Source organism: Cephus cinctus, unplaced genomic scaffold (assembly GCF_000341935.2).
Source record: "Cephus cinctus unplaced genomic scaffold, Ccin1 Ccin1_scaffold1576, whole genome shotgun sequence".
In the NCBI taxonomy this organism is placed as follows: Eukaryota; Metazoa; Arthropoda; class Insecta; order Hymenoptera; family Cephidae; genus Cephus; species Cephus cinctus.
Genome location: NW_014333885.1, coordinates 285,427 through 296,704, shown reverse-complemented (window position 1 = coordinate 296,704; position 11,278 = coordinate 285,427). Strand labels below are relative to the sequence as shown.

Genomic DNA, 11,278 nt, shown 5'->3' with positions numbered 1-11,278 from the left:
GTCCACCTGTAAACAATTAATCATCAAAAAACAAACGACTGCAACCCCTGCCCCACCTGAAACCACCCACAACTCACAGGGAAGTCACTACGGATCGGAGTAAACGAAGCGCGAGAATTGGTCCAGCATGAAGACTCGAAGCGATCAATCAGTTCGCAACGGACGATTTCGTTATAAAAAGAGCGGCTTATTTAAAACGGGAAAAAGGATCGTTAGCACGGTGCGACGTAGCCTTGATGTAAGGACGCGTAAAATGCGTAACAAAAAATTATATATATATATATATATGCTTTTCCGCGATGCTGATTGGTAATCGTACGGTCGTTCGTTGCGTGCAAATTTATCGCTTGTCGTGCGGTTTCGCGATATACAGTCGATTTGACATATTCCTGTTGCCACGGAAATGCAAGGATACGAAGTAATTGTGTGATCGTTTATGGCGAGCTGGTTCGGCGCATGCGCAGTAAGTATTTGACAGTGATAACAGTGTGGACCGTGTGAAACAAGAAAATACAAAAAAAAATATTTAAAAGTAAAAGCCTGCAGTAAGTCTCTGGAAACGATCGATCGCTTTTTTTGCTTAAAAAAGAAAAAAGAGGAAAATATGGCGGAAAAGAGAGAGAGAGAGAGAGAGAGAGAGAGAGAGAGAGAGAGAGAGAGAGAGAGAGAGAGATAAGATTAAGGCAACGGTCGGTTTAGTCGCGGTGCAACCAGTTTCAGGTAACGATAATGCGAGGAGACACGGAAACGCCTGGCGATACAAGACCGGAGTACTGCTGGCCAAGAGACTAAAGGTGTATCCACACGGTGACGTGTTTTTACGATCTTTATCAGTATACAGTCTCTTAAATATATTCAAGAAAATCCGTTAGAACGGTACGATGATGTTGGATTGAATTATGACTTGGATAAGAGTCACGTGGAGAATTTTTGTGAATCGGGGTAAAGGTTCGTGTGCAAAGATATCGTCGATCATAAAGCTTCCTGCGCAATGGCAAAGTCGCGATGGCAACGCGGCCAACAGGTGTGAATATACGGTGAGACACGGCGCGGGGCTACGTAAATTCTTTCGAGCAACGGTATCGCCTCCAAAGATTTCACCATAGAGTCGGATTCTAAATGAACGACAGAGAAGCTACGGGACGGATCGGTAGACGCGTGAGTATCGCACGCGGTTACATGGGTACATGCTATAGGTTTAAGGTACAGGTGGGTACGTGAGTATGTTGGTACGTACATACTGTATGGTTATGCATATGAGAGATACGTGCGTGAAAGAGTTACGCCCATACCGGTATTTCCTTCTGGCATTGCGACAAGGAGTGGGATGGAGAATGTGTCACCGTGCGAGAACGAGGAAGAAGGAAAACTGAAGGCGCATTCTCAGGAGAGATATTCAAATAATTGTTTAGCTACCTTTGCACGATCGATCAGAATATTAAACATTTTTGATAGGTTTACGAACGCTTTGGTTATTCGCTGGGTATTGGGACGTTCCCATAGCGAACGGAGAAATGGGAGTTATCATGCAGGTACCATAGGCAAACTTTGGGTACAGGAGAAAAGGAGAACGAAAAAAAGGAAAAAAAAAAGAAATCACGGATGACTTCATCTCGAAGAAATTTAGACCCACTTTGGCGTTTTATACCGGTAGATCCTTCGGGCGTTATTTACAACGGAACGACGCAACGAACGGAGATGTATAGCAAGGACGCGAAGATAGGCAGACTCGGGCGTTTCATGGAAATAGAAGAGAGGCAGATATTTTCGGACAAAAGTTGGCAATAAAGGCTCCTCGCGACCCTCGCGACTGAAAAGCCGTCTGTTTTAAAGGGCCCGGCGAAAAAAGAAAAGGTGAACCGAAGGTTCTCATGGAAACCCGGCCTTAAGACGTCAGAGGAACGCGGGACAAAGAAAATCTCAAGGCAAATTGCTCGACGTCGCTGTGGACCCACCCTTTACTTTTCACTCTTACCCCACGACCAACCACCCACTTCGCATCTTCATATTCGCCTTTACGCCTCGCGTCTGTCTTAAGGAAACGGTACTGATATATACATATACATAGTAGTAGCATTGCGATATCGCCTTAAGGTATCTCTAGCCTCTTTAACGGGAGATTGAATTTTCTATAACGGCACAGATAATCGATACTGTCAATGAGAATTTTCAACGTAGCTACCTGATACCGCGTGGATCATTGAAATTAAGACTTGATGCTTCGGATGTTAGTATAAGCATGACGGTCGTATTCGATGACTCTTTTTTTATGACAAAGCCTTTTTGATCAATTTTCTTTTTTTTTTCTTTTTTTTTTGTACTCGGGAAAACTTCCGACAAGCGTCCTACATAGGTAAAGGCCTCTTTGTGACTCGGTGGGTTGCGTGGAGATGAGCCGGGGGGCCGAGGGGAGGGAGGGGAGGAACTGAAGATGCACCGTCATCAAGCAGCCATGTTTTTAATGAGTCCTCACGGATCCTACCGAGGTCTCCGTGTGTAACGTTATGCTGGTGTACACACGTCACTCGGTGTCTTTTCAAGGAATTCCGAAAAGAGAAAAAAAACAAAGTACCTGCAAGATATCAGATGGGAATTGCGAAAAGACAATGAATTTTTCGAAGAGAACTGTACGTCGAAGAATAATAATGACTTGGGATAAAATCATCAAATTCGTGAACACACCTCGGACCGAGTGGCGTGTAACGGTATAGGAATGAATAATTTGAAAATTTGCAAATTTTGACATTTTCTTACGTACAACTTTTCATATTCCAAGTCATATCCCATTTGAGATCCCAACCGACAATTTCCGGTTTAATTACTAATCGCGACTGACTTCCGCAAGGGCGTGTGACGTAACAGCTCAGTAAACGAGACGCAATGTCCCATCATAACAATAAAGGGTCATTCTGCAACGAAGCCGTACACGCGTCACGTATATCGTAAGAGACGCTTGCGCAATCCCTTGCAAATTTCTTGATCCCTATCTTGGTTCCTTGAAAATCGTCCTAGAGTCCAGAGTTAGGCAAAGTGGGTAGGAGTGCATAATACGAAGACCAAGGTGCAAAGTGCAAGTCAAGTGCTGTTCCCGGGGATCACTCAGGTCGGCCGTTTGATTCGGGACCGGAAGTGATGAGGGCTCGACGGGAGGTCTGATTGAAAAGTCCGTCTTATTTTTTCGTGGAATTTCGAAAAAAAAAAAACCAATCCCAACCATCCCGAGAGCAGCTGAGTAAGTAGGTAAGAATCCCAAGGCAAACGGACGTACGAGTAAGGAATTCCATTATCCTGAAAATGCAGTTTACGTCGTCCTTTTATTTCGTGGCACAGAGACCCGACAGACTGGAGCACCTCATTTCCGTCTTCAGCCATCCTTTTATATCCTACGAAAGTCCTTGTCCCGTCCGTCCCATTCACACCATCCAATTAACGATTCCCGACCCTCGGCAAGATTGACAGACGATTCCCAAATTACATCCTGCATTACCGACTGCCGATACGAGCATGGCTGATGCTGGACGAGGCTTCCTGGACCAAGGTAGAATATCCCTTAGGGAGAGGATGAGAGGAGGGTCCAGGATGCTTTGTGCTCGTAATTTTACGTGTGAAGAAAAAGTCACGTGACTTCCGTGTAGATGACAGAGAGGATCAATACCCGGCTGAATATCTCGGCAATGCACCAAGAGACGTGCAACACCCTGTACAGCCTCTTCCAGAAGGAACTGTTTTTCAACTTTTTCTTTGCTACCGGGTAATTTCATCTCAGGCATCCCGGATGCCAATGATATGCAAGCTCATTGAAAACCCGATAAATCATGGCATGACATATTTTGATGATTTTGCGAACATCCAAAGTCGTTGGGTATAGCCATGAATGTGTTCGCAAAGTTATCAAATTTCGTCCTATGGCTTCGAATACATTATACGAAATTGGATTACGTTATACGGAACTGAACAAGGACTAAGAACGAACTTGAAAAAAGCCACAGAGTCCGTTCGCGTGATAGCCTCTTATCGTGAACAGAACTGCCTGAAGGCTAACCGGGTTATTTTTTTTATAGGTTAGATCGAGGTTTTATCGAGTTTCTCCGCATATGGGATGCACACGGTACTATACGGGATACACGCACGCGTCAAAGCGGAATCGGAATTTCCTTTCACCGCGTGAGGCCTATCCTGTTAAATCACACTTCTCGCGCTCCTCGGAGCTGACTCATAGCGCGATCGATTAAAAGTGAAATTTCGAAACGTTCAAAATTCGTGATTCGTAAATAAAAACATTTAATAAACAAAAAGCCGAGCGTATAGAAATACCGTACGGATGAAAATACGTAGTCCCCAAGCACGTTACTGCGCTCTGTACCGGGAGTCTGGTACGATGCATTTTAACAACGATACGCGTTTCCGCAAAAACGTAAAAAATTTTACGTCTCACACGGCATTTCCGGCTTTTATTCGAAAAATGCATACACGCGCGTGGACATATATCCTGCAGCCGCTATCGCATCCGGATTCTCCCGTTCTTCGGCATCGTCGTTTGTCTCTGCCTCGGTTGGCGCCAGACAAAAGAAGAACCGACAGACAACGGACGGACGAACGAACGGATCAACAGACGGACGTATACGGCGCGTGAAGTTAAAAGGTGCCGTTATTCCCGATTGGATTGAGAAACGGAGACTCGAGACGTGGTTGAAAAAACAAAAATAAAAAAAACCTTAAAAAATATCCGAGGGCATCGAAAGAAAAAAAATTTTTTTTTTAATTTTTTACACTACGAATAAATAACTCGGAGGATCCTTGGCAATCGGACTTCTCCAATCTGTGCTCGCGTGCGGCCATTATCGGTAGGAAAAAAAAAATTCAGTACTGCAACTTTACCATATTCTGATTAGGCGGGCATTGTTATTTTTATTTCGCGCAGCCACCGTCCGACAGGCTTATGAACTTCAACGAGCGAGCCTTGAGCGCTGATAAAAAATATTAAAAGAAAAAACATGCAAGCGCATATGCCTCTAGATGCTGACGTCGCTTCGGTCATCATCGGCACGATTCGGCTCGGTTCGGTCGAGCGGGAAATAGCAAGTCGACAATTACCACGTTTTACGAGGGAGCCAATACGTTTACGAGTAACCGGGCGAAACAATAGCAGATGCTAGATGCTTCACGGTTCTATGGAACAATTACCATGAAAGTTATGGGAGGTCCCGTTTAGTTTCTTCCTCTTATGGATCCGTCGGCCATATACGTCCCTCTCGCTTCTCTCTTTGAAAGAAGACGAAGAAAAAGCTCAGAGCAAATGTATCCCTGGATCCTGGAATCCCCCGAAAAAAAAAATGGAAGCGAGTAAAAGAAAGCGTCAAGGGGAGTTTCGCAGAGACGACCGGGCAGATTGGTCGGGTAGTTTAATGGAGATAAGGACTCGTCCTTATTTCCAGAGTGGTTACGCGAACTTGATGGATGATACCACTTTTACCGGAAAGCAGGTAAATACCCGTGTGATTTAATGCGAATTACGTCAAGGTATCGTGACGGAGTGTGAGGGGTGAGAAAAATAAAAATTTTCCGAAAAAAAAAAAAAAAAAATATTTTCATCGTAATTCACCAAAATTTCACTAGCTCGTCGAAACTGTAGCTCGATATATATTTTAAAATATTTTTCTTCGTTTTCCACGTGAAACCGGAAGTCCTTCGTCCCGGCTACTCTACCGCAAACGATTATCGCATCGAGCGAGCATAGCGACTACGTTAGTGGCGCCGACGTTTATCGCCTCGTGGAAACAATCGCGAAGGTCGCAGCATTGAAAAGCAATCGTCATTGAACGAGACGTTTGGAGTGACGTGAACGATTAAAACTTCAGTCCCGAAAACTTGTACGGTACCTTTGAAGATAAATGAGAATCCAGTTATAATTCTATACCCGTAAAGAAAATTTGGATATTTGTTTAGAAGTCGATAGAAAAAATTGTTGCGGGTAAACTGAACATCCCTATCCTGCTCGTAAAGATCGTTTCTGACTTAAAAAAAAAATACCCTAGATAAAGTCGAACGTACGAAGGAACGTAGGTACAGACGGATACAAGAGTTAAAATAACAATATACCTATATACACGTTTAACGTAAGTTCACAGTCTGACTCATCGCAACCACACGACCTTATGCATAAGTAATGGCTGCCGTGCCGTTGTCCCGTGCTAATTACGCAAATATACGTCATCTAACGACAGTCGCCGAAATCCTTGAGGATTCGACTTTACGCCCGGTTAATATTTCATCCAGAAATCGACACGGCGAACGTTCGTATATTACTGGGTAAATGTGGCGGATCGAAGACAATGCCACCGGCATCAAAACAACTGGACTGTGTCGTGCAAGTATCCGTGACGTAAGGTCGGTACGACGGGTTAAGCGACTCCGCATGCATCTTAAGCCCGAAATGGAGTCGCCACGTGCCATTGGTATGACCCGAGGGAAGTTTTATTCGTAGGTGCGAAAGCTGCCCTCTGCTTGGGCCATACCCTTCGCGTGTTACGAGCGATATGGTTAGGCTTTTGAATGAGGCAAATAATAACAGCAAAAACAGGGAGTCATTGAGCTCTTGTGAAAACTAATAAAAAAAATCGCAATAAAAATCCAATGCAAAAATCGCGTGGGTGAACCAGCCTTAATATAATATATGCGAAATACACGGATGACTAATACGTCGAGTGGTTAACGTATGAGATTAAAAAAAAAAAATCCTCAAAATTTTTTCATCATTTTAAAAACAAAAAAAATCATCCCCCAACGCTTGGCCTCGTTTTCCACGTATAACCCGCGGCTACGGTACGTACGACAATTTGGATCCACCAGGAAGCCCAGAGCTACACCTGGAAACGCAACACAATGGCGCATTGTCTGCAGCCAAGCGCCAGGTTTAATCACGGATGTTGCCCGCCTTTGTCAATTTACATAGTTCAATCCCTGAGCTGTCTGCTGTATACGAACGCCCACGTATTTCGAGGCACGGCAAGAGGCGAAGAAGTAAGAGCCACGATAATAAACGTGAAAGTATGAAGGAAATAAATAAATAAAATTGACGGTCTCCGTGTACATGCGTGGATAACAATTTTACGTGACATGACGCATTCCTATCATACGAGAATCGGCCTTTCCCAATTATCTGGTATCGTGTTCCCGTATATATATATATAAACACATACACCCCTTACGCAAAAAAAAATATCCAAATAATTTGTCATTTTGCAAAAATTTATCCCGGCCCTTTTACGGTCAGGTAAATCACGTCGCCCGCACTGCTGTGACGGATGACTAAATCTATTTCGTATTTCAAAAACGTGATTCAACCAGGTTGCGTATACGGTCGCCCACGTGCGAATCGTGTGAAATTTATCGAAAAGTGTGCACTCTCTGCCACTCACCGGTGCTTTAATTTCGTGAGACCAACGGGACCCACCGAGCAGTCGTACCGGCATCCTGGACTACCGTCGACGGCACCAGGTCCGCCTACGCCAGCATCGGAAAAGGTTACCCGGAGCAAGATCAGCGGTCGATCTATTTTCTGGCAGGCAGTACACGGCCTAGTATAATTTCTAAAGGGAAATTGACGACTCCGCTGCACGCAGCGCATGGGTATTACCTAGGGGATTTATTGCCTGTACGGGTGGTTGGTACGAACTGCAGATAACTTCTCGTCACACCGCCTCTGTGACCTTTTCCGCTCAAAGGGCAGAAACAAAGGATTCGAGTGCACAGTCATGAATTAACAGTAATCGCCCACGCGACCGAGTCGTATATAAATATATATACATATACACCCTGTAGACCCATGTGCGAGCCACATCATGGTTCTCGATAAGCATTGGCGAAACAATACACCGATAAATTCCCTATGGGCGATCTTCGGAGCGGTAACTACGGCACGGCATTTCAGATAAGAAACAATGGAGGCTGATATCGTTTGGCCGCTTGTCATCGGGCTTGCCAACCGTTTTCAAGTAGAACGACGGGAGTCACTCCGGCAGCATTTACAATCATTGTCTCGAGGCAGCTTTGTATTACACGGATTGACAGTACCGTCGCGATACAGCCATTGAGCGTTCGTTTACATAAATTATCACTCGCTACTACTCGTTACGTTATATTTTAAGCGACCGATCGGAATATTAATATGCAGTGCCTAAATTTATTTTTCAAACAGACAAACAAATCCCCATAAATACGGTCTGCACCGCCATTATCTTTCGCACGGACCCGAGTGCCGAATACAAGTAGGTACGCGATCCGCTTCGAAACAGTCGCAAGGCGAGTACACAAGTAGGTAGACGCGTCAAGTCCACGCGCATGCGCACCAGGTACAAGACCAATGGCGCGTTTAGTATTACGAAATCGTATAATCGTTCGTACGCGCACTAAGGGAGAATATATTCGGACGGCACGAAATTCGCGAGCACGAATTTAGGTTCGACTAAAAGCGACAAGTTCGCGGGACAAGGACTTGCATAGCAGGACTTGAATATCTACGTCGCCAGATTGTATACGGTTAGCCGTAAAAAAAAAAATTACGAGTTTATCACATAAAACATCAGAGTGACATATCCCGTGGAGTCTACCTGAACGTATGCATGGACGACGTTGTTATAAATATTGTAAATAAAATATTTGTAATAATAAATAACGTGTATGACGCAAGGAAAACATTGCCGCGATAAATGACTACGTGTATCTTTACTCTGGAAGCCATAGGAGTGACGTAACGCCGGAGTACGAGGGTGCTGAAGTAGAATTGCAACACCCTGGGACCGCTGCATGTAGATAGAGACAGTACAATTACGATCGATACGCCAATGAGTGGGTACCAGGTGCTCGTCTCCGAGGGCTGCCGTTTCACGTTCGTTCGTCGGTTACGTGCGAGCTCTTTTTTTCTCCTCATTTTCCATGCGTTTCCCGGTGAGGAACCAATAATTCATGTGAGCCGCAATTAGTCCGGGAAACGTCACAGCTTTGTTATTGGGCATCAGGTAGATAGGATCAGGTCAGGTATGGAGAGACTGAACAGATAGACAGACGGACTTGGAGAGATTTTATTGGAAAAGGTGATAAAAATAAATCAGTGCTATCCAATTTTACTAGCAGAGACCTGAGGTGGAGTCTTCCCGTTCAAATAACGTGGATACGTATCGGTTGGGTGGATGACGTTGTAAAATTTTGCTTTGGTGATTTCTGTTTGTACGTTTTTAAACCACGAGAGAATTTCTAGGTTAAATGGTGACGAAGATAGGGACTTAAGGGGGCAGAGCAAGTGTCGCGGATAGTAATCAATGTAATCCGATCAGAAAGTATCAATTACTCTTCGGCTCCCTTGAGTTCTTCAGAAATCAATAGAGTGAGAGATACGAAGAGTCCAACTATGCTACGTGAAATTCATTATCGTTCCCAGGGTATGATGGTGATACGTGCTTGTCCCGTGTACGTACATTGTAGCGCATTGATGCAACCTCCAAATACATAAAGTCAATATAACGCGTAGGCAACTGTGAGTTGCAACGTATGAAGAAATTTCAAGTCGCTCCGTGTCACGTTGAATTGTACTGAACGGCGGCACGTGTTACGTGAGAATACGGTATAACGTTTGCTGGGCAAATATATTTATCTTTCGCAACTGCTGGTGTCGTCTTGGTACGTTACGAATTCGTATACGAGGAGCTAACGTTAACAAAGTAAACTTTAACGCGGCAGCGGTTTGTCGTATTGAAACGGTTTGCTATGGGTTGGAGATTCGCAGCTAGCAGTTGGCAACGTTTGCATAATACGAAGCCGGTTTATTCGAATGTTCAGATACGCCGAAAAGTTTGGGAGATAAGACTTATACTCGAGAATGAAAAAGAAATTACGAACTTTATAATACTGACAAGATTATGTCTTACTGGTTATTCGAATCTAGTGCAAGTAAATCTTAGTCAAATATATCGTTCGCATTATGTGGCTTTGTGTACGTAGGCAGAAGCTAAGTAAATAGATGAATAAGACGATCTAGTGACATAAGCACGTAATATAGATATGTATGGATGACGTTTTGAAATATATTCCAAGCGAGGTTCCTGCTTGTTGAAAGTTATCTAGGCAAGAATGGGATTAAGGAAGGCTTGACAGTTTGCCAGCTGTGCGCAAGAGCCAGGGTTAGGTTAGAATTCGGTAGGTTTGGGGGGGGGTCGCGAGGTGATCCAAGGAATCGAACGACTGGCCAAAAAGGTTGCGATACTTGCAGCTGGGTATATAGGGACTGACGAGTAAGAAGTGGTACACAATGAGAGAGATATATAAAAGGATAAAAAAAAAGTAGCAAGCTCACCTCGTTGAAGGCCATCTTCTTCGCTATGTTTCCGGACTCGCGACTGTTCCCGGTGACTCCTTGTCCCACCGCACGGACAGCAGAAAATCCTCGTGATGTGCTGCCCGGCCACTACTACTTCCAGCAGCTGATCTCGCAGCCCAAACCTGTATGCAGGCCAGGATAGGGCATCGAATACACCAGCACTCGCGACACCACGACGACGACACTCTCGACGGACCTGTCTGCTGGGAAACGTCCGCGGCGGCGACACACATACGTCACGGAACGAACACTTTTGACCCCTGAAAAACACCGACCGAACTTCACCCTCTTAGCATGCCCTTCGCGATCCCGATCGACCTTCCCGAGATCCTGGGAAAATCTGGCATTCCTCAGGTGGGACCGTGGAACACCTTCAACCGGACTTGCCAACAATTCACGACACGGACGCGATATACGTGCTTATTGAAAATATACTTAAACGTATTCTATCGCGACGTACTTCTGTTATCGATCACGTGAAATAGACTCAGTCTTCGCACCTGTTCTCAGCGTTGTTTTTTTCGCGTATTTATATCAGCCGCAGAGCTATCCGCAAACAGACCAGCGCCATCTTGGTTTCTGATGTCGCGGAACGAATGATGCGCGCGACGCTGACACAGCTGCGAACGGGGAAGCCGATGGTTGTTCTGTTCGAAAGACCACGTGAGAATAATCTACAGTTCATTGGCTGACGTTTGGGAGCGGCTTTCTCAAACTTAATTTCGAACATCAGATAGTTCCTATTGGGCGAGGATTAAACTATTGTGAGAGATGGTGATTGAAAATGTAATGACCTCAGCCACTGTACTGGTCACTTATAATTTAATAAGGAACACTTTTTGTTGTAATTTATTGCCGACTGAGTAGCAGGTATGCTAGACAAGGTTGGGTCAATTCGTATGCCAT

At 44.7% G+C, this 11,278-nt stretch overlaps 1 protein-coding gene across 1 annotated transcript in view; it reads right to left on the bottom strand.

Moving 5' to 3' along the window:
- LOC107273342 (serine/threonine-protein kinase 26) overlaps positions 1-10,936 on the bottom strand; it is a 53,970-nt gene extending 43,034 nt beyond the window's left edge. Inside the window, exon 1 of the mRNA XM_015751438.2 lies at positions 10,349-10,936. Coding sequence (XP_015606924.1) covers positions 10,349-10,363 — 15 coding nt within the window. The 5' untranslated portion in view covers positions 10,364-10,936. The remainder of the gene's footprint in view (positions 1-10,348) is intronic.
- Positions 10,937-11,278: the final 342 nt, after the last annotated feature.